The 22,738-nt window shown below is 43.7% G+C and overlaps 1 protein-coding gene across 1 annotated transcript; it reads left to right on the forward strand.

The window, feature by feature from the left end:
• The first annotated feature begins 8,586 nt into the window (after nucleotides 1–8,586).
• On the forward strand, nucleotides 8,587–22,560 carry LOC121856157 (T-box transcription factor T-like). Its single transcript, XM_042351470.1, has 7 exons — nucleotides 8,587–8,994; nucleotides 13,807–13,902; nucleotides 14,694–14,862; nucleotides 16,588–16,722; nucleotides 17,421–17,544; nucleotides 17,984–18,172; nucleotides 19,886–22,560. The coding sequence occupies exons 1-7, from the start codon at nucleotides 8,804–8,806 to the stop codon at nucleotides 20,554–20,556; spliced, it is 1,575 nt and encodes a 524-aa protein (XP_042207404.1). The 5' UTR covers nucleotides 8,587–8,803; the 3' UTR covers nucleotides 20,557–22,560.
• Nucleotides 22,561–22,738: the final 178 nt, after the last annotated feature.

Genomic DNA, 22,738 nt, shown 5'->3' on the forward strand with positions numbered 1-22,738 from the left:
ACTCCTTATTTTCTTATGTTCTTATGTAAATTGAATAGACGAATGTTTACATAGCTACAGAAACACGTTCACAAACACCTAAATTTATCGCTGTATAATTTTTGTACCGAGATTGTACCTTAAGAGATGCATTCATGTGTCCAGGAAAACATAACGATAAAATAACATAACAGACTTTTGTTATATGATTTTATATGATTGCACTTAGCATATTATGACCGTGTGTTGTTCGTATATGGTGTGTGAAAGCGGCCGCTGAGGATATGGCGCGTTGGGTTTTGTTTACGTACATACGAATGTCAACACCTGAGAATACATTTGAGTAAAAATATTGTTGTTATTCCATACTAAAATAATTTATGGTTTAAGTTACTCAGATCACTATCAAGAATGCGTCGAGCTCCCCGTGAGAGAGAGGATAAGAGGGGAGGAGAGAGAAGGGGTGAATGAATGAGATAGAAAAAGGGGGTAAGAGTGGGAATGAATGAGGAGGAGAGAGAGAGAGAACGACTGAGGTGGAGAGAGAGGAAGCTAACAGATCTGAACTACACAAGACCCCAACACCTGCATCAGCGACCTCTTCTTCTTCCTCCTTCAGACGCCGTGACCTCTCTGCCCCTCCCTGGTTGACCTCACTTGACCTCACCATCATGGCGGGACGACAGGTGGAGAAAGAGAGGCTCTCCCTCGCCCAGAAAGGAGATTATTATTCTTTATATTGGCTTCTGTTAGTTAGTTTCAGGGTACAATAGGCTTGCTGGCGTCGAAAATCATCCCCCTTGTTCAGTTGTGGTGTTTATGGAAGGGTTGAGTGTGGTGTGGTGCAGTTAGGTTCGGTTTGGTTAGGAGTAGTTTGGTTAGGTTAGGTTTTGTCCAACCAGGGAACATTTGTAGGGGAGATGAAATGCTCAAATGTCTTCCTAGGAAAATAAAATGAGAATGAATTGGTAAATATCCAAGAATAAAACACAATTTCCTCCATAGTTAACTAGAGGTAGAGGAAGGGGGGGGGGGTGGAGGATGACCTTTCTTGACCTTGTTGGCTATTTCTCCAGGGGTCAGTAGAGAGCCAATCGGGTAAATCAGTGCAGAGGAGGTCATGTCTGGTGATTTAGGGTCAATTAAGACCTCGTATTACAACTACCTGGATATTTGAGAAGGAGTTTCCGCTGGTTGGGTGACACGGTAGCGCTAAACTGGTGCTTGACCCGTCGAGGTGACCAGAGGGGGTTGGGGGGGACCTGGCACACCCTATCTCCAGGTTCTTCATACACACACACGCCACATAACTATACACATACATACACCACATAACTATAAACATACACACACACATACGCCACATAACTATACAGATACACACAGACACACACTACATAACAATACACACACACACCCCACATAGCGACATACACACCACGTAACAACACACACACCACGTAACAACACACACACACAGGGCTTCACTAGAGGTCGTTCGTATTGACTCCAGCGTTCATCATTGACCATCATACATGTGTTTTACTGCAATTTGCTACTAATTCGGTACAATCAGCTGCGAGGAACACCTGTAGTGGTTGTAGGTGCGGGTGAGGTGAGGAGAGGTGGTGGTCTCGGCTTTAGCACCATCAGGAAGGTCCTTGTCACTACTGGGTGCTAATATGTGACATCAGGTTCACAAGCACCGCCACTCACCTTGTCCTGATGAGTGTGTGTGGGGCTGAGTGGACGCTTGGGCCATGGTTAGGTTAAATTATGTCAGATTATGTTAGGTTAGACTAGTTTAGGTTAGGTTAGACTATGTTAGGTTAGGTTAGGTTAGGTTAGACTAGTTTATGTTAGGTTAGACTATGTTAGGTTAGGTCAGATATTAACCAACCAGGTCCAAACCACCCTCCCCGCGTTCTCCTAAATGACCCAGCGTGACCTGTGGGCCGGGAGTAACCCCTCACAGGCCTGATGTGTTAATTATGAGTCACGCCGCTTATGTTACCGGCTGCCGTGCCCCCTCAGGTAACTGTCCCGCTAAGTGGATAATTTTTAATCCCTAGGCCGCGGGTTTTTTGATGTTGGGTCAGATTGTAGAGTCTTGGCGTGTTGTGTGTGCGCTGGTTTTACACACACACACACACACACACACACAAATCTTGCATCAGTATTCTATTCATTCCACCAGGTGTACTAATGAATACGTGTCCATACACGTATTCAAATTACACCACCTTAGTATTTACACCACACTTTATTTTCTCCCAAGTATATAACTTCATTAAGGTAATAATTAAGTTTACCTGTACTCTACCTGTATACTGTAATAACCTCCATTTCAGTAATTTAGTGTTTGGTACATTCTCCAAGAAATCATAATTTTTTTGCATAATTTTCCCGGAATTATTGAAATTCTAGCATTATATAGTTTGAAGGCATTTAATTATATATTGTATATTACGCAGGTAAAATATTTAATTAACCTGACAGAATCGTTGTCACCTGACGTTTGGCGCCAGCATTACCCCCCTCCCTTCTCAGTCCCTTACACTCCACCTCTCCCCCTCACTTACCTCCTATTCCCATCGCCCTTCTGTCGCCTATCCAGTGTCCACCTGTGTCCTCTCGTTCAATATACAAGGGATAGATGGAAGTAACTTGTGTTATTATTTTGTTTTAGAGTGCGTTGTGTGTGTGTGGGAGTGTGTTTCAGAGTGCGTTGTGTGTGTGTGGGAGTGTGTTTCAGAGTGCGTTGTGTGTGTGTGGGAGTGTGTCTCAGAGTACGCTGTGTGTGTGGGAGTGTGTGTTTCAGAGTGCGTTGTGTGTGTGGGAGTGTGTTTCAGAGTGCGTTGTGTGTGTGTGGGAGTGTGTTTCAGAGTACGTTGTGTGTGTGTGGGAGTGTGTGTTTCAGAGTACGTTGTGTGTGTGGGAGTGTGTAGACGCCTTAACAAGACGGACATCAGACTGGCGCCAGCTGTAATCACAATATTATTGACATATGTACTTTGACCTGACCAAGCTAAGGTAGCCGACTTAACGTATCTCTAGTTTGAAGTTCCTTTATCTAACCTAACCTATGCAGTGGTCTTGTTTCTCCCGGATTGTTCTCTTTTACGTGATCCTGAGATATCAATGTGTACAGTAATAACGGGTTGACCGGGCGTGTGGGCTATATTTCCGGGTCGTGTTGATATGATAATTATAGCGGTGAGTCGTGTAAAAACAGGTGGTATGAGAGGAGGTGGGGGGGGGAGATCATACACCCCCACCCCCCAGCGCCGGAAGTAGGTGACGAAATCTCTTTTATTTAGTTGAGGACATTGATAAAAAAACTAGTTATATCACCTAAAGAATCTCTACCCCAGCTTATTTCACCTAAAAATGAACCACCTTAACCCAACTCAACCCAACACAAAGCTAACCTACTGTAGCCATTTTCATGACGTCACGTTGAACACGAACCAATTAATGGCCGTTTTACCCGCAGCGAAGAATGACAAAAATGATTCCGGGACTTAGAAACCTTCCATATCAGGATAGGTTAAAGAAACTTAACTTGCATTCCCTAGAAAGACGAAGAGTGCGGGGAGATATGATAGAAGTATTTAAGTGGGTGAAAGGAATCAATAAAGGGGATATAGATAAAGTTCTTATAATATCCGAGCAGGATAGGACTCGGAGCAACGGATTCAAGTTGGTTAAGTTTAGGTTTAGGAGGGAGATAGGAAGGAACTGGTTCACAAATAGGGTGGTGGACGAGTGGAACAAGCTTAGCAACTTTGTAGTAAGTGCTGGAACGCTGGAAAGTTTTAAAAGGAGGCTAGATAGATTCATGGATGATAGAGAGTGGTAGTAACTCTCGACAGGAGCTGCCATGCACAGGCCAACCGGCCAATTGCAGACTCCTTATTTTCTTATGTTCTTATGTATACACGTGGGGTTTTTAGGGGCGTCCAGCCATGTTAAGAGGTACTCATGTTGTGCAAACTGACGCGCCATTGTGAACCCCGTGATAATTTTGACACCTGAGTCCTGGACCTTGGCGACCTTTGACCCTGTCTGTGTGCCTGCCTGCCAAGTACACGATTTTTGGTATCCTTGGAAATGCTGTGGCAAGGCTAGGATTGGTTAGGTTAGGTTCCTGTCCAAATTCCCACTATCTGCCGCGTACTAGTTGACGTCACATGCCCTCCACGCCCATATTCCTGACGTCATACCCTCATCTTCCTTGCGTCACACACCCACAATACGAAATTTTATGACTCTACAGCCGTATTTTGAACGATTCCTGCGATTATTTTATCTCCAATCAAATTCCCGGAATATTAAGAAATGGCGCGTGTGTTGTTGTTGTGAATAGCAGTAGCGTCTTCCATTGGTTGAGAGATTCGCTTGAGACTGTTAATTATGTGGTTTTGTTTTGTAAATATGGATTAATTAATATATATATCCCCCTAACGTAACCTAGTCATATTAAGATCCCTCCACCCCCCCCCCCCTTAGAATTGGGGCCCGTTAGGACTCTGGGGCCCTCCACTCACCTTCAAGAATCCGGACTGTGTTTACGAACGCTTGATGTAACGTCACTAGAGTCAGCTGAGAGACGGGTCATAACCATAAAAGAGAGAATAATAGAAAAACATGAGATGAAATTTGTGTTTCTCTTTGATGCACTGAGTAAATATTTCTTGGGATTGTTTTTTCTTTGTGATTATAAAAGAAAAAAGTGAGAGAAGGGAACACACACACACCTCCAAACTACAGCTGCCCTACTCACCCGTTCCCAAGACTACAGCTGCCCTGCCCACCCGTTTCCAAGACTACAGCTGCCCTACCTACTCCTTCCACGAGGCTACATGTAATCTTCAAGGCTACAGGACCAGCAGAAGATGATAAGGATACAGGAGGAATTAATGTCGAGGGATGTACACTGTATCTGGCGGTGCATAGAGAGCATAGTCATCCCTGGGTTGTAAACATGTGACGTCATGGGTATATACAACAACACTGCTTCAGCCTACCCCCCACCCCCCCACCCCCACCCCCCCTCTTTTCTGGTCTTCCTCCTCCTTCTCTCCACCTCTCTCCCCTTCTCTTTCCCACTCTCTACCTATCCCTCCAGCCACTCCCTCTACTCCTCTCCCTACTCCCCCTCCACACCCCTCTTCTCTCCACCTCTCCCTCCACCTTTAATACCAACCTCGTCAGGAACTATAGAGTCTAGTGTCGTTATATTCAATGGGAAATTTTGTCGTACGATCTTTTGAGAATCTGAACGAAAGCTTGAGGGAAAATCAGGTCGTTTATGTGACACCTTGGCACAGAAAGATAAGATGGAGGACTTTGTTGTGTATTGTGTAGGAGTTGAAAGTTGACATTTGGTACACCTAAATGATGTACACAGATTTAGGTTGATATCATGTCTAACTAAACTGATGTGTTTTTGCTCGTAACAAGGCTAATAAAGTACTTGGGTTCATACAAAGGAGTGTTAGTTACAAGACTAGCGAGGTCATCCTAAAACTGTATCTTGCTCTTGTGAGACCACACCTGGATTACGCAGTTCAGTTCTGGTCACCGTATTACAGAATGGATATAGAATCATTGGAAAGAATTCAGAGGAGAATGACAAGACTAATCCGGGCATTAGGAACCTTGAGTACAGAGACAGGTTAAAGCATCTTAATTTGCACTCCCTCGAGAGAGCGAGGGGCGACCTGATAGAGGTGTATAAGTGGAAGGCAGGGCTAAACAAAGGGGACATTACAAAGGTACTCAAATTATCCAACCAGGAGCGAACTCGTAACAATGGTTTTAAATTAGACAAATTTAGTTTTAGGCGTAAAATAGGTAAACACTGGTTTGGAAACAGAGTAGTGGATGAATGGAACAAGTTACCAAATATCATCATTAACTCGAATACGCTGAATTGCTTCAAACATAGGTTGGATGCTCATATGAGCAATAGGGGTTGGGTGTAAACGGGACTGCCCAGTATGGGCCAATAGGCCCGCTGCAGTTTCCTCCATTCTTCTTATGTTCTTATATATTTAGGTAAATACTGTGTACACCTAAACTGATGTACACACAGATTTAAGTCGATATATTGTACATCTGAAAAGCAAAAAAAATTCAGTCGTAACACTGCCACTCTGTACACACACACACACACACACACACACACGCTCGGACGTGGTGGGTCCGTGTGTTTGTGTTTCCTATTACTGTAGAGTCTTAGAACTGTACACCACCACCACCACCTCCTTTACTCTCTCTCTCTCTTCCTCACTCCCCCGGCCTCCTTGTTTCTCTTCGTCCTCCTTTTTGCTCTCTCCCTCTTCCGTACTGTTTCTTTTTCCTTCTACTCTCTCTTTTCACCTCCCTCATTCTCTTTCTCCTCCCCTCTCCCCCTTACTTCTCTCCATCATAGTATCTCTCTCTTTCTGTCATAACATAAGAATGGAGGAAACTGCAGTGATCCATCTGGGCAGTCCCGTTTACACCCAACCCCTATTGCTCATATATCCACCCAACCTATGTTTGAAGCTATCCAGCGTATTCGAGTTAATGATGATATTTGGTAACTTGTTCCATTCATCCACTACTCTGTTTCCAAACCAGTGTTTACCTATTTCACGCCTAAATCTAAATTTGTCTAATTTAAAATCATTGTTACGAGTTCGCTCCTGGTTGGATAGTTTGAGTACCTTTGTAATGTCCCCTTTGTTTAACCCTGACTTCCATTTATACACCTCTATCATATCGCCCCTCACTCTACGTCTCTTTGTCCAAATTACCCATTATTGTCATGGTAACGACTCAGAGAAACTCAAAATAATAATAACAACAACAATAATAATAATAATCACCTGAAGAATCTCCCTCCTTACGCCAATTATATAAGAATATAAGATAAATATGAAGTACAACAAACAGAAGACCAAAATATACACACTACAGCAAAATACAAAATGCTGATTATTTAGAATTTTAAAAAGCATCATGTAGGATCTCAGGTCATGTAAGGATGACCTGACCTCACCTGAACTTTGACCTCCCCTGGCATTACTTCGGGTAGAGATGGTGACCTAATTGGCTAGGTGTCGGTACTATTCTTTGATAGGCTTAGTCAGTGGTCAGTCAATTAGGCGCTGAGCCCACTCCACCTGAAGAATCACCACCCCAGCCCACTCCACCTGAAGAATCACCACCCCAGCCCACTCCACCTGATGAATCACCACCCCAGCCCACTCCACCTGAAGAATCACCACCCTAGCCCACTCCACCTGATGAATCACCACCCCAGCCCACTCCACCTGAAGAATCACCCACCCCAGCCCACTCCACCACCTGAAGAATCACCACCCCAGCCCACTCCACCTGAAGAATCACCACCCCAGCCCACTCCACCTGAAGAATCACCACCCCAGCCCACTCCACCTGAAGAATCACCACCCCAGCCCACCCCACCTGAAGAATCACCACCCCAGCCCACTCCACCTGAAGAATCACCACCTCAGCCCACTCCTCCATTACTATATCATCATTAGGCCTACTCTTAAAATTTCCTGATAATTCTGTAATATAATGTAACAATATAAATATCACCATTGTATATTATTATGAAAAACCAATTAATGTATTGATCTGATTCCATTATTTTTCTTAGTTTTATAAATATTTTTGAATTTAATATTTTTATGTCTGTGTGTTTTGTCGAAAATTTAATTGATAATGTATTTTTATTTAATCGTTAAATAGTTGTCAATAATTCCGTGAATATTTTTTAGTTATTAATATTATTTTATTTTAATATTTTTCTTTATATATTAATTAGTGTTATTTAATATACCATAGACCTTTCTTATATATATCAGATCACTGTTTTGAGTTAATTTGTATATTATTGGATTGTTTATTATTATTGTTAATATTATTGTTGTTATTATTATTATTATTGTTATTATTATTATTGTTATTATTATTATTGTTATTATTATTATTATTATTATTAGTTATTATTTTATTATTGTTACTACTGTTATTTTTACCATAACTATTATTAATACTAATACTGATTTTTATTGTATTGTCATGTTTATATTATTATTATGTATTACTGTCAAAACACCTATCTCTATTTTACACGTACACTTTAATACGGTATGTATGTCTGTAGGAGACTTACCTTCTGTACAGGGAAGCACTCATCGTATCTCACGCACACACACACTAGGAGTATTTGATGTTAAACTCCCGACAACTGTGAGGAAACTGCGGGTAGTTAACAGCTGACAAATGTGGTGCTTGGAGTATCAAGTTCCCAGCCTTTATCAGCTTGTGATTGTTGTGCTAAAAGTTGAGGTTTTGGACCCCCTTCCGCTGACAAATACTTCCTTACCCAAAATCAAATATTTCCACCCCACTTTCTGCGGCCGTCCGGGGAAGCGGGCGACGGGTGGGAGGAGCTTCGTAGAGTAAGAGCCGCCTCATGGAATTCTTTCACCAATCACATTTCCTTTGGCTCAGGCGGCTTTGTGATTGGTCATTCAAGTATAGGTAGGTAAGGTGGGAGATAAATGACAAATGCTGTGTAATATATTCCTACACTTTTAACCTGTTGAATCAGAAGCAGCGTGACAGGTGTGGGAGTAGCATCGCCCTGATACACAACAAGGCTCGTGAACATTATCTTGGCGACCTTTAGTGTGTGTTTGTGAAGAAAAAGTTTGTACTCTCCGTCCCCTGACCCAAGACTTAACCGCTAGAGTTGGTCAGCCACTTAAGTTATCTAGTTCCATTACTCGTAGCGACAATGTTAAAGACAGAAAACATAAATAAGGTGCTTACGTCTGAGAGTTGTAATAAGGTGAAGTCAGAGGCCCTACAGCAGCAGCAACACGGGGGGTCGTCTAGAGTGGAGCCTAATGTGGTGCTTGAAGAGCGCGACCTATGGACACGCTTCCAGGCCCTTACCAACGAGATGATCGTCACCAAGTCCGGCAGGTGAGTCACTACAGAAACTAAACCTTATACTGTGTGATGACTATTATGTGGTGATGACTTCCTGCGTCGTGACTGTACTTCCATGTGATGACTTTACTCTGTGATGACTGTACTCTGTGTGATGACTGACCGTAGTCTATGTGATAACTACTCCATCTTATGTGATAAATGTACTCTCATAAGATGACTGTATTCCTATGATAACTTCCTCTGTAATGACTGTATTCCCTCAAAGACTGTATCGTTAAGTAGCGCTTTAACCTAGATACAGTTAGATCATGTAGATTTCACCGTGCAATGCAGATCGACTTGACTTAGATTACAGCCCAGGTTACAGTAATCCCCAAGTGGTTACAGTGTTTATTACGACGTCCCAAACTGTAATACGTACGATACAAAACATTCATATCTGATCGGTGTTATGGGTACAGAATTCAGCGTTACAGTAGTCATTGTGCAGGTTCGTCTTCATTTTAAAGCGTTTTTATTAATAGTTTGGAATGTGTGTGTGTGTGTGTGTGTCTGTGTCTGTCTGTATGTGAATTTGTAGCTTAAATGAGTGTACATATTTGAATGATTCAGAGTATGTATGTGTTTATGTCTGAATGTGTACGTACGTGTATGTGTTTCTGTATCTGAATGTGTGTACTTATGTGTGTTCTCGTGTATTTGAATATGTTCTATATTCTACAGTCAGGGTGTGTATGTGTTTGAATGTTTATGTATTTGTGTGTGTATTTAGTGTATGTATGTAGTGTATGCGTTTCGGCAGGTCGTCCCCAACACCACGCCACAAAATCACACATTATATGGTCCCCTTTTAACAGCGGCGCTAATATACTGTTAATTTACTTTCATGAGGGACTGATTTAGGTAATGTACTTACCCTGTCCCACTTACACCACTGAGGAGGCTTTAACTGATGAATATGGAACCTTGTGTTTTTGTCAATAAGGTTTCAATCTCCAGTAATCCTCAGCGGCGGCCCTAATCTGCACTCCTCCCTCCCACCCCCCTCCGTCACCCACGTATCATATTGTATCGCACGACGCACCACGACACAGCTCCGAGGAGGGGGAGACCGCTTGCAGTTTTAGATCGAGTGTGGGAGCTCTGTCTGGATGCCAGATCGTAGGTTGGGGTTTGTTTATGCTTTGTTATTGTGGGAATCTCGCTGCGCTCGATTCATCCCCCCCTCTATCTCTCTCAGGCGATGATTCCGATCGCAACCAAACCTGAACGTTGTTATTTGGCGCCGTCTAGTCCTCCTCTGATATCACCACCTCGACTTAATCTGACGTTTTCCTCCCCAATATCTTAGTTTTTCTCCTTCAATACCCCCGCTTACTCAACTACCACCATTGGCTTTGGACAGAGCTCTTAGTGTCAATACTCAGAGATAACACTAACCCCTGCAGGAGGTAAAGATCGATAAAGGGTCAAACCGAAGTCGAGTGTTGATGCAGGAGTCGGGAGGGTGGTGGCAGTGATCGGGATGCGGTGAGGTTTTATAACAAGCCTAATAGTGGCCTCGGGTGAAGGGCTGCAATAAAACGTGTCTTTGTAGTCACCGACGTCTCACCTTGTCTGCTTGCACACTCCTGGCTCCCCCCTTTCCTTCTTCATCTTACCTTCCCCCCTCCCCTCCTATTCCTCCTCCCCCCCTCTTATTCTTCTTCCCCTCCTCCTCCCCTCTTATTCTTCTTCCCCTCCTCCTATCCCTCTTCCTCCTCCTCCTGCCCCTCCCTTCCACCACAATACAAAGTTAGTTCCACAACCTCCTTCTGCAGCGCCTTCCGGAGATTAAAACATACAATAAATCCCCCATGGAACAAATTTACCGCTGACACACTCCAAAGAACTACAATATAATCTAAATAAATTTCCTTATGACCCAGAACATAACTAATTCAGTTCCATGTAGAGAAATAAAAGTAATTAAGGCTAATAATATCAACTAGAGCAGACGGGTATGGACATAACGTAGAAACAGACTTATTTAGGGGTAATGATCAGCTCAGACTTAAAACACAGACTAATGCATTAATGTATTTTGAGAAGATAACAGAGGGCGGTTTTATATCTACAAGTGATAGGAACAGAAGTAATGTTATCAATTGTTTTGTATTTTCTTATTTTTCTGTAAATATATGTGGGTGGTGGAGACATAATGTGGGTGGTGGAGACATAATGTGGGTGGTGGAGACATAATGTGGGTGGTGGAGACATAATGTGGGTGGTGGAGACATAATGTGGGTGGTGGAGACATAATGTGGGTGGTGGAGACATAATGGGTGGTGGAGACATAATGTGGGTGGTGGAGACATAATGTGGGTGGTGGAGACATAATGTGGGTGGTGGAGACATAATGTGGGTGGTGGAGACATAATGTGGGTGGTGGAGACATAATGTGGGTGGTGGAGACATAATGTGGGTGGTGGAGACATAATGTGGGTGGTGGAGACATAATGTGGGTGGTGGAGACATAATGTGGGTGGTGGAGACATAATGTGGGTGGTGGAGACATAATGTGGGTGTGGATGAATTGGTGGAGACATAATGTGGGTGGTGGAGACATAATGTGGGTGGTGGAACATAATGTGGGTGGTGGGTGGTGGAGACATAATGTGGGTGGTATGGGTGGTGGAGACATAATGTGGGTGGTAGAGACACTGTGTGTGGGTGGTGGAGACATAATGTGGTGTGGTGGTGGAGACATAATGTGGGTGGTGGAGACATAATGTGGGTGGTGGAACTACATAATGTGTGGGTGGTGGGAAGAACATAATGTGGTGGTGGAGACACACATAATGTGGGTGGTACATAATGTGTGGGTGGTATATGTGGGTGGTGGAGACATAATGTGGTGGTGGAGACATAATGTGGGTGGTGGAGACATAATGTGGGTGGTGGAGACATAATGTGGGTGGTGGAGACATAATGTGGGTGAGACAGAGACATAATGTGGGTGGTGAGAATATAATGTGGGTGGTGGAGACATAATGTGGGTGGTGGAGACATAATGTGGGTGGTGGAGACATAATGTGGGTGGTGGAGACATAATGTGGGTGGTGGAGACATAATGTGGGTGGTGGGAACATAATGTGTGGTGGAGACCAGAACATAATGGTGGTGGAGACATAATGTGGGTGGTGGAGACATAATGTGGGTGGTGGAGACATAATGTGGGTGGTGGAGACATAATGTGGGTGGTGGAGACATAATGTGGGTGGTGGAGACATAATAAGAACATAAGAAAATAAGGAGTCTGCAATAGGCCGGTTGGCCTGTGCATGGCAGCTCCTGTCGAGAGTTACTACCACTCTCTATCATCCATGAATCTATCTAGCCTCCCTTCAAAACTTTCCAGCGTTCCATCACTTACTACAAAGTTGCTAAGCTTGTTCCACTCCTCCACCACCCTATTTGTGAACCAGTTCCTCCTATCTCCCTCCTAAACCTAAACTTATCCAACTTAAATCCGTTGCTCCGAGTCCTATCCTGCTCGGATATTATAAGAATTTTATCTATATCCCCTTTATTGTTTTCTTTCACCCACTTAAATACTTCTATCATATCTCCCCACACTCTTTGTCTCTCTAGGGCAGGGGTTCTCAACCAGGGGGGAATTTCCCCCCTCAGGTTTTCAGGGGGGGGGGAAACTGATACTAATATGGAAAAAATAAAGGATTTTCAGTATTATATGCATATTATTTGGAATGCACTTTTTGAGGCAGACAATCTTGGAAAGGAGCGGGGAATGACATTCTGACATATGGTGAAAGGGGTGCATGGGGCAAACAAGGTTGAGAACCACTGCTCTAGGGAATGCAAGTTTAGTTTCTTTAACCTATCTTGATATGGAAGGTTTCTAAGTCCCGGAATCATTTTCGTCATTCTTCGCTGCACCGACTCTAGTGAATTGATATCCATTCTATAATAAGGGCACCAGAACTGAACCGCATAATCGAGGTGCGGCCTGACTAGCGCAAGATATAGTTGCAATAAGACCTCTGCACTCTTATTACTTACACTACTAGATATAAAACCTAATACTCTGTTTGCCTTATTTCGAACATTAACGCACTGTTTTCGAGGCCGTATTTGTTCTTCCATTATCAAGTATGCTGCACTTGCTGGTGTTGAATTTCATTTGCCATTTTTCTGACCACTCCTGCAGTTTATTTAAATCCTCCTGTAGTGCATTTGCATCCTGCCCTGAATTAATCTGCCGCCCTATTTTGGTGTCATCCGCAAACTTTTTTATATCACTGCTGATCCCAGCATCTAGATCGCTTATGTAGATTATGAACAAGAGTGTGCCCAGTACTGACCCCTGGGGAACCCCACTGGTTACACAGCCCCACTCAGATTTAACACCATCTACGCTGACCCTCTGTTCTATCGGTGAGCCATGATTTCATCCAATTTAAAACTTTCCCCTCGATACCATGAGCCTTAACTTTTCTCAGAAGCCTCTGATGCGGTACTCTGTCAAACGCTTTGCTAAAGTCTAAGTAAATAATATCGTAATTTTCTTCATTATCTACAACCTCGAAGACTCCTAAAAAACGTCAGCAAATTTGTTAGACAAGATAATGTTGATGGTGGAGACAGAATGTTGATGGTAGGTAGAGACAATGTTGATGGTAGAGACATAATGTTGATGGTAGAGAAAATAATGTTGATGGTAGAGACAGTTAGAGGTTAATAAGGTCATCAGAGGTTAATAAAGGTAGTTAGAGGTCAATGAAGGTAGTTAGAGGTCAATGAAGGTAGTTAGAGGTTAATGAAGGTAATGGTGTGTTTCAGGAGAATGTTCCCAGTGGTAAAGGTGTCGGTGGGAGGACTCGACCCAACGGCCATGTACTCAATCCTGCTTGAGTTCGTCCAGATTGACACACACAGGTAAGCCCCCCCCACCCCCTCAGGTGATGCTCGTACTACAACACCTGGTCACATCTTTGCAACAATTAGTACCTTTGCAATGCTTATTCTCCATCTTGCAATAGCTATAAGAATTTTTGCAACATACACACTGGAACATTTTGTATCTCTTTGCAACACTCATCCACCTTGCAATACCTATAAGAATCTTTGCAACATACACAATGCAGCAACTAGTATATCTTTGCAACACTCATCCATCTTGCAATACCATCAAGAATCTTTGCAACATATAGTATAATCTCTTTGCAACACTCATCATCTTGCAATAACTAAGAATCTTTGCAACATACATACTGCAACATATAGTATAATCTCTTTGCAACACTCATCCATCTTGCAGTAACTATAAGAATCTTTGCAACATACATACTGCAACATATTGTATAATCTCTTTGCAACACTCATCCATCTTGCAATACCATCAAGAATCTTTGCAACATACATACTGCAACATATAGTATAATCTCTTTGCAACACTCATCATCTTGCAATAACTATAAGATTCTTTGCAACATACATACTGCAACATATAGTATAATCTCTTTGCAACACTCATCATCTTGCAATAACTATAAGAATCTTTGCAACATACATACTGCAACATATAGTATAATCTCTTTGCAACACTCATCATCTTGCAATAACTATAAGAATCTACATACTGCAACATATAGTATAATCTCTTTGCAACACTCATCCATATTGCAGTACCATCACCTTTATTACAAGCCCCCAATTTCCTGCTGTAGGTGGAAGTACGTGAACGGTGAGTGGGTGCCCGGGGGTAAGCCAGAGACGGCCCCGACCTCGGCTGTTTATCTACACTGTGACTCACCTAACTTCGGTAACCACTGGATGAAAGACCCGGTCTCTTTCGCTAAGGTTAAACTTACCAACAAGACCAACGGAAATGGACAGGTAAGTGTATGGTGGTGTTGGTGGTAATTTGTGGTGATTTTTGGTGGTGGTGGTGTTGGTGGTGATTTTTGGTGGCGGTGGTGGTGGTGATTTTTTGTGGTGGTGATTTTTGGTGGTGGTGGTGGTGATTTTGGAGTTAATGTTGGAGTTGACATTCACCACTAAGATTACTTTCCACATGTCACTGAGATTAAACGGACACTCATACATCGCCTTAACAAAAGATGGACATTCGTATACACATCGTCAGGTTAACACTAGGACACGTGTTAGCGGGCCTTGACCACCCATGTCACGGTTGATGGCTCAGGACACGGCTATACAGTATACCCAAGACACGGCCCTTAGCAATTTAGGACACCAGAAAAACAGGGGTGGTAGTGTGTGTGTGTGTGTGTGTGTGTGTGTGTGTCATAACCATATAATAGAGGGAGGTGGTGGGGGGGTGTTTTATGGGGATGGCACTGGGGGGGGTGGTCATCCTCCTGGCCCTGTACACATCTGGTCATTACCTCTCCTCCTGACACGCGCTCTCTCTCTCTCTCTCTCTCTCTCTCTCTCTCTCTCTCTTGAAAATTAGATATATATTTCTATCTATATATATCTATCTCTGTCTGTCTCTGTCTGTGTCTGTCTGTCTGTCTTTCTGTAAATATTCGTGTTTACTGGTTGATGAAGGTTTAGTGAGGCAGTTCGGGAGGTGGTGTGGTATTATGGTCGACGGGCCCCCTGCTGTCACCACGTCCTGTACTGGCACCATCACCCCACCACGACTGTCACCACCTGGTCTATCCTCACCCGTCACTATCCAACCATCACCCAACCCTCACCCACTACACAACCCTCACCCATCACCACCACCCATAAATCACCCACAGTTCCCCCTAACAAGAGATAAATGATGCCAGACGTGACTGACAAACTTAAAATGGATAGCTACACTGTCTGTACTGTCCGAGGGGGATAAAAAATGCGTCTGTGTGCCTTTTTGTGTAAGTGTGTGTATGTCTTATTAACTTTATGTATGTATGTATGTATGTATGTATGTATGTATGTATGTATGTATCCCAACCATACATAAAGAGACTGGCCCACCCTACCCACCAGCTCACACACACACACACACACACACACTACACTACTCATGGACCATTTCCAATATTTAGGAGGCGTTTCGTTTAATTTTACAGCAACAATAAATCCTTCCTTTGGTCAACACCAGCCAGTACCTAAAATGAACCTAACCTATAAGGGAAGGAAGTCTCATTGGTCACCGTAAAATAATAAAAAAATAAAATATCCTTCTATAGATTCACATAGATTAACTCTCCTCTTCATAGGTTAATTTCACCGTCAGGAAACCCGGAAGTTGGTGTGGGTGGAGGCGGCGTTGGGGGGGATGTTTACCTAGTGGGCGTGAGGTTGGTGTTAGGTTTGCCCGGGGAATGTACACAAATATGGCCGCCTGACTCCACCATTCTAGATTTGTTATAGGATTTACTTAACGTGTTTGTGTATTGATGTCTGTCTGTCTCTATATATCTATCTATTTATCAGTCTGTATGTCTGTGTGTCTATATTTCTCTCTCTATCTCTCTATTTATTTATTTACCTACCCCCCCTCCTCCCTTATCTCATTCTCTCACCCCCCCTCACCTCATTCTCTTATCTCTCCTTCACCTCATTCCCTCACCCCTCCCTCACCTCGTTCTCCCTCATCCACAGATAATGTTGAACAGCCTCCACAAGTATGAACCTCGCCTTCATGTGGTACAGGTGGGGCGGGAACAACGAACCATCTCCTGCCATACCTTCCCTGAGTGTCAGTTTATCGCTGTCACCGCCTACCAGAACGAAGAGGTCAGTACCCAGGTGGAGAGAGAGAGAGAGAGAGAGAGAGAGAGAGATCCGTCTTGCTGGCCAAAGTTAACGTAATCTGACGTCTGTTGTCTTAATTTCATATATATATAAAGAATATACAGTTGTTTAAGATATAATGATATATTTAAGCCACGGAAAGTTTAATTTGAGATCCAGAAATTATACCTTGAGGTACAATATAATTTGATTCAAAGTATAATATATTTTGGACTTTGTAATTTATACCAAGTGGAGTATTTTTTTTATTTTTCTCCTAAGTTACGTAGATAAGAAATCCATCTCTTTATCGAAGGCGGCGGTAGAATCAATTAGATAAACGACGAGGCCATAAAGTGAGATAGGCGCGGGTGGCATGGGCGGCGGGAGGCGGTAGATCAAGGGGCGGCGGCCTTTTGGTGGCAGGGTGGCCGGGACACTAGACAATGTACGGCTCATGATACCTAGGTTGGCGCAGCGGCCTCACCTCACACTCAACCTGGATTTAGATAAGCCGAGATATATGGCTCTCTCTCTCTCTCTCTCTCTCTCTCTCTCTCTAATCTTTTCCTAGTGCGTATGTGATTATTCAATGATAGATTCCCAACACAAACTCGTATATTAAAGGCTTTTTATGATGTTTTGGACTTATGCATCAAATGGCTTAAACAAATCCACATTTTCTTCCCTCTGTGTTCTAGGTGACGGCGCTGAAGATCAAACACAACCCTTTCGCCAAAGCTTTCCTGGATTCGAAGGAGCGGCCTGACCTCCAGACCCAGCGAGAAATAATGGCTTCATACTCCCAGTCTCACCACCAGCAGTGTAAGTCTTCGTCAGGAGTGTCTAGTGAGTGCCCGTCAGCCAAGATGTGATTGGTTAAAGCCCGTGACGTCAGAATAAATAGTAATACCAGTTAACAAGGATTAAATTATTCTGTTTCTGATCATTCTGGGATATGTTTTGTTTGGTGTGTTGAAAGTGTAAACATCAGGTCACGGGCTCTAACCGATCGTCTTGGTACAGCTTATATATGAGTTATCCGGACACCAAAATATAACCCATATTTACTTTAATTTTATTTAACAAAATGTCCAAATATCCGAGTTAGTTTCATGTATTAATAATTAGATTCCATGGTAATAGGTTGTCTCAGATAAGCTATTGTAATCTTTGTTGATGCTGTAGGCTCCACCCAGTTTCTCAACAGTCCAATCACGTCTGGCTATCGTTATACTAATCAACCAATCCTGGATCACCACAGATGGCTGGTACATGGGAGGCGGCGCGGGGATGTGCAGTGGGGGCGTGACTTACGGACAGGCTCCTCCCCCTGGAGTGGGCCTCGCTCCTCCCCCCGTCACCTTGTCTTCACGTATCGCCGTTAACATGAGGAACCATCGTGTTCTGCCCTACACCTCCCCCACCCCCAGGGCCACCAGAACCCCCCCAGGTGAGATGCTACAACCACTAATGTAGTCTAAATAATCACTGGAATGAAGACGAAGGAAAATGGAATGAGCTCGTCAAGTTTAGATACCCCAGTTTATTTTATCTGATGATTAAACACCCTAACTTAAACCTAACCTAACCCCCCCCCCTCCTGATAGCATTAGGGCATTTAAATATCAGGTGATATAAGCTGGGGTGCCTAATCTTCAGGTGCTCTAAATGCAATGTTGATAAATATGTAATTGACTCTGATGGGACGTAATTATCACAAGGGTCGTATATATAAAATTCCTTCCCTTATATAGAAGATCTATAATTATTCTTATATGATGAAGTATATACGATGTTTTAAGTGAGGTACACAGGTGGAGCCCCTCCGTGACCTCACACCTTCGTCAGGTAGGTCTGGCCCTTCAGGAGTCCCTCACTAACCTATTCGTTGCCTTATCTATCTCTAATCTCTAACTTCGAATTATATAACTTAAAGATAGTTCTCATCTCTAATCTCAACCGTGAAATATAGTGTCCTCAAAATGGCCTTAAGAGTTCAAGCAAGTCACCAAGCTGTTTTGGGCATCGTGTGGGAGTAAGTCAGTCACCATTTGTTTACTTTAATGCAAAACACTGACTGGCTAAGCATACACAAGCAGGGGAATTAAGGAGAGAATACAGGGAAACAGATAATGTAAATAAACTTAGTGAATAGTCAATGAAAGTAAAATTCGTTACTTGATATGAGTTTCCTTAATATACCGAGGTCAAACGGTTTAATGTATTGCAATATCAAGTAACGTGTGTGTGTGTGTGTGTGTTTACAAAGCTCACCAGACTGTGACTTGCAAGGTGATGTGGCGTTTGTTATGAATTAAGAGACTAGGAACCTGAAGGGCTATTATTTTCTAGTTTATGGGTTGTTGGGTTAGGTTTTGGCTATTGGCTACGAGGTCTTGGGCTAGGACCTGTTTGGGTACAAGGGAGGTGTTAGACTAGGACCTGTCGGTAATGGTTTATGAGGGTCTTGATGCTGTACTTTGTCTGGTGAACATCGTCGGCGCCTCTGGCAGGAAGGTCGAGTAAACAAGATAAATAATTTGATTGGTTTCCCCTCCGTCTTGGGCCAAAAGTAGAAGTCGGGGGTAAATAATGTCACTCCACACCTGTTGTTACGGCTGGAGGACCCCAAGGCTGTGGCTGGCTATTGGTACCGTAGTGTTTACTGGTGTTTGTGGCCCCGATGAGCGTGTGGACCGGCTTGGACGGTACCTTTTACGACAGTCGATCAGACCGATAGCGTTCGTACAATTTCCTTTGATAGAAGAACCTTAGGGGCGTAAACCACTACCGGTATGTGACTATAAACTGTGATTAATATTAAGGTTATTGTGTTAAATGAGATAATTAATGGTTGTTTTGTGGAAATTAAGAAAGTTGTTAGTTTAAGACATTTCCCGGAAGACAATGGATGTTTGGTAAACACAGAGGGCAGCCCACTAGTGGAGGTAATGGCGGACATCTTAGGTCCTTCTTCCCCGGGGTGACCAATAAATTAATTACGCGCACAAGTTTGCCCAAGAGATTGGTGAGGCGGGGAGGAGGGTGCTAAGGCGTGGGGGCGGCGGTGTGTTTGTGCCTGGCCCTGGCCTTCATTCATCGTGCCCGGGGGCGGCCGCCTCACCTGGGTCAGGTCATACTAACTCGAGTTCTTGTGTTACAGTGGGCGGTATGCCTCAACAGCAGTCTGGCACCTACGGCCTGGCGGGTCTGGCGGCTGAGTGGCGGCAGCAATCATGGGGTCACCACCACCATCCCCAGGCGCCCGTCACTGCCACCACCTCCACGCCCGTCACGCCCGCACACTACCAGTGGACGGGTTTACAGGGAAGCTACGCCCACCCCACCCATCACAGCGCGGGGCTCTACCAGGGGTACCAACAGTGTGGTGTTACAGGTATGGGTCTATCTAACACCACGACGAGCACAGCGCCCACCCACCACGCCCAGCGCTCCCCCCAGGAGGCTCTCACACCCATGGGGACCTACACTGACCCCTCCGTCACCCAGGGCTACATCACCAATCGCTCCTCACCCACGTATGAGTCTATACGTGCGATGGGCACCAACGCGGGTATGTTCGGCGGTGGTCGGCTACACGAGAATTCCCCGGACCATCTTAGTACAGGGGATGGCTCCCCCCAGTCTGGTGGGTCGCCTCCCCTGGGCCACACTACCACCCAGGCCGATATGTTCATCCTGCCAGACCTGGTCTACCCCACCTCCCCCCACAACGACGTGACGCGCATCAAAAATGAGGGTATGGATCCCATGGCCGCCTTAACCGCCGCCTCATCTCACGCGTGGAGTCCGCTCTCTCCGGCCTGTATGTAACACTCAGCCCCTCACATTGTTCTACTCTGTGTACTGTTGACGTCGCCAGGGTGTCTTCCACGCACCCGATAACCCGGCGTATGGTGTGCACGAGTCCCTCAACGGGTGGAGCAGCAGCCAGTCTGTACATGCTACGCTTTGATCTTATGTTACTGTTGATCTTAATCCATAGATTATGTTTTGTATCGTGAATTCTTTTATACGCCAGCTGAATCGAGGTATGGGTTCAATGTGCCATACAAAAAGGGAATGATATGTATATAGTGTAAATATGGTAGTATTTTTGTAGTTATTTATGAGTTATTCAAGTTAGGCTGTGTTTATGTTACTTATCTAAGGTTAAGATGTTTGTAAACTTTTCAAAACATTTACATTAGAAATTTGGGGAGCGTGGTGTGTGGCCAAGTCACCCCGGACAAGTTGACGAAACAACAGGAAGATAACAAGTGTGGCGAAGAGAATAAACATAATGAGATTTTATAAATATTTACCTTCATCGAGAGACTGTAAACACAAACATCTAAGGACTTTATAAACAACGTGTACAAGGGATATGTACATGTGTGAAGAGTGATAGCGAGAGAGTATGAAGGCCAATAGAGGTATACTATATGTAAATTAGTGGGGTGAGATTGTTAGATAAGCTTTAAATAAGTCCCACGCATTCATCCTCAGAATAAAAATGATAACGGATAAACTTTATTGCTTTATAATCTTACCTTTTCTGCCGGTACATTAAAAAGACGCGAGGGAGGGAAGGTACGTGTACTTATGACAGGACCCAGCGACTTGCCTTGCGGTACACCTCTGAATTATGAAGCCAAGTGGGAAATATTCTTACGGTCAAGATGTACGTAAACAACTTGCATTCTTTGATGGTTTGCTTGGTTGCTTATATTCTTGGTTGATTAGGTTAAAGTGAGAACGAGTAGATTAGGTTAAGTTAGGTTAAGCTGGAGTAGATATGAGGTTAGACTGAGTGAGTAATTTAGGGAAATGAAAATCCCACAAAAACAGGACATTATGTGAATCATAGCGAGAACTCCGTCTAAAAAGTAGAGGAGGTTGTCGCGCGCAGTGAAGACATGAATAATTCACACAGTTTTATGAGGGATTGTGGGTTGTAAACACCTTGGACGGGTTCCCTCACTCTCTGTCTCTCACCTTTCCTGTCTTGTACTCTTCCTCCTTCCCTCTATCCTCCTACTCTTCTTTCCTCCCTCCCTCTATCCCTGTCTCGTACTCTTACTTCCCCCATCTTTTCTCCCTTCCTGCTTTCTACTCTTCTTTCTTCCCCCTCCTTCCCTCGTACTCCTCCCCCCACCCACCTCTTCCTCCTCTCCTCTTACGTCTTCCAACACTCTTCTTCACCCTATTCTCCCTCCCTCCCCCTTTTAGTTTCTTACCTCTCATATTTCCCTTCTTTCTCACCTCTTCCTCATTTTCCTCTCCTTACTTCACTTATTCCCTAACACATGAACTAATTTACTGTACTCAAGAGGCTAAGAAAACTAATTTACTGTACCCAAGAGGCTATAGTCATCGTACTCATATGTTATCGCGTTCATTCCTGCCGATCTCATGCACAGTAATTGTCAATATCATTAATTCGTTATCTAAAGTATTTTTTATTTACCAAACTCTAAAATACACAAATATATAACAAGTACATAACTACAACAGCCATTCAAAATTGGTCTTCATTACAAGATCGTTCAGAGGGTTTGTTAGCAGCCGGCAGCCATTTGTGTGGTGCAGTGACTTGGGTTTGTGTGATGTCTGCTAGATGTACGTGTGCGCGTGTGTGTGTGTGTATCAGTAGTGTTCCATACTAGTGCTGCCCTCTTGTGGTCTACGTGTGAATGAGTCTCATGCTTCATTGTACTATGTAAGTTTCCATTCCTTATATGTATTGTAGTAGTTGACTTGTTTGTTAAATAATATACATACAGTCGTCATTCTGAATCCTGCCGTCACCTGTACAAGTTCCTCAACAAAGTCATTCTTCAAGTGCGTGTTTACTTACCCCACCATGAGCGAAGAGAAACCAAACAGGGTTCTATAGTTTTTATCCTGTTACAGGACGCCGGGGTTGACCTGTGTGCGCTAACAGGTGGTATTGGCCAGATAAGCGACCTTAGACAAGTATTAAGTGAGAATTATTTTATTGCGGAGGTTAGAA

Source organism: Homarus americanus, unplaced genomic scaffold (genome assembly GCF_018991925.1).
Source record: "Homarus americanus isolate GMGI-L3 unplaced genomic scaffold, GMGI_Hamer_2.0 scaffold48016, whole genome shotgun sequence".
NCBI classification, from domain to species: Eukaryota; Metazoa; Arthropoda; class Malacostraca; order Decapoda; family Nephropidae; genus Homarus; species Homarus americanus.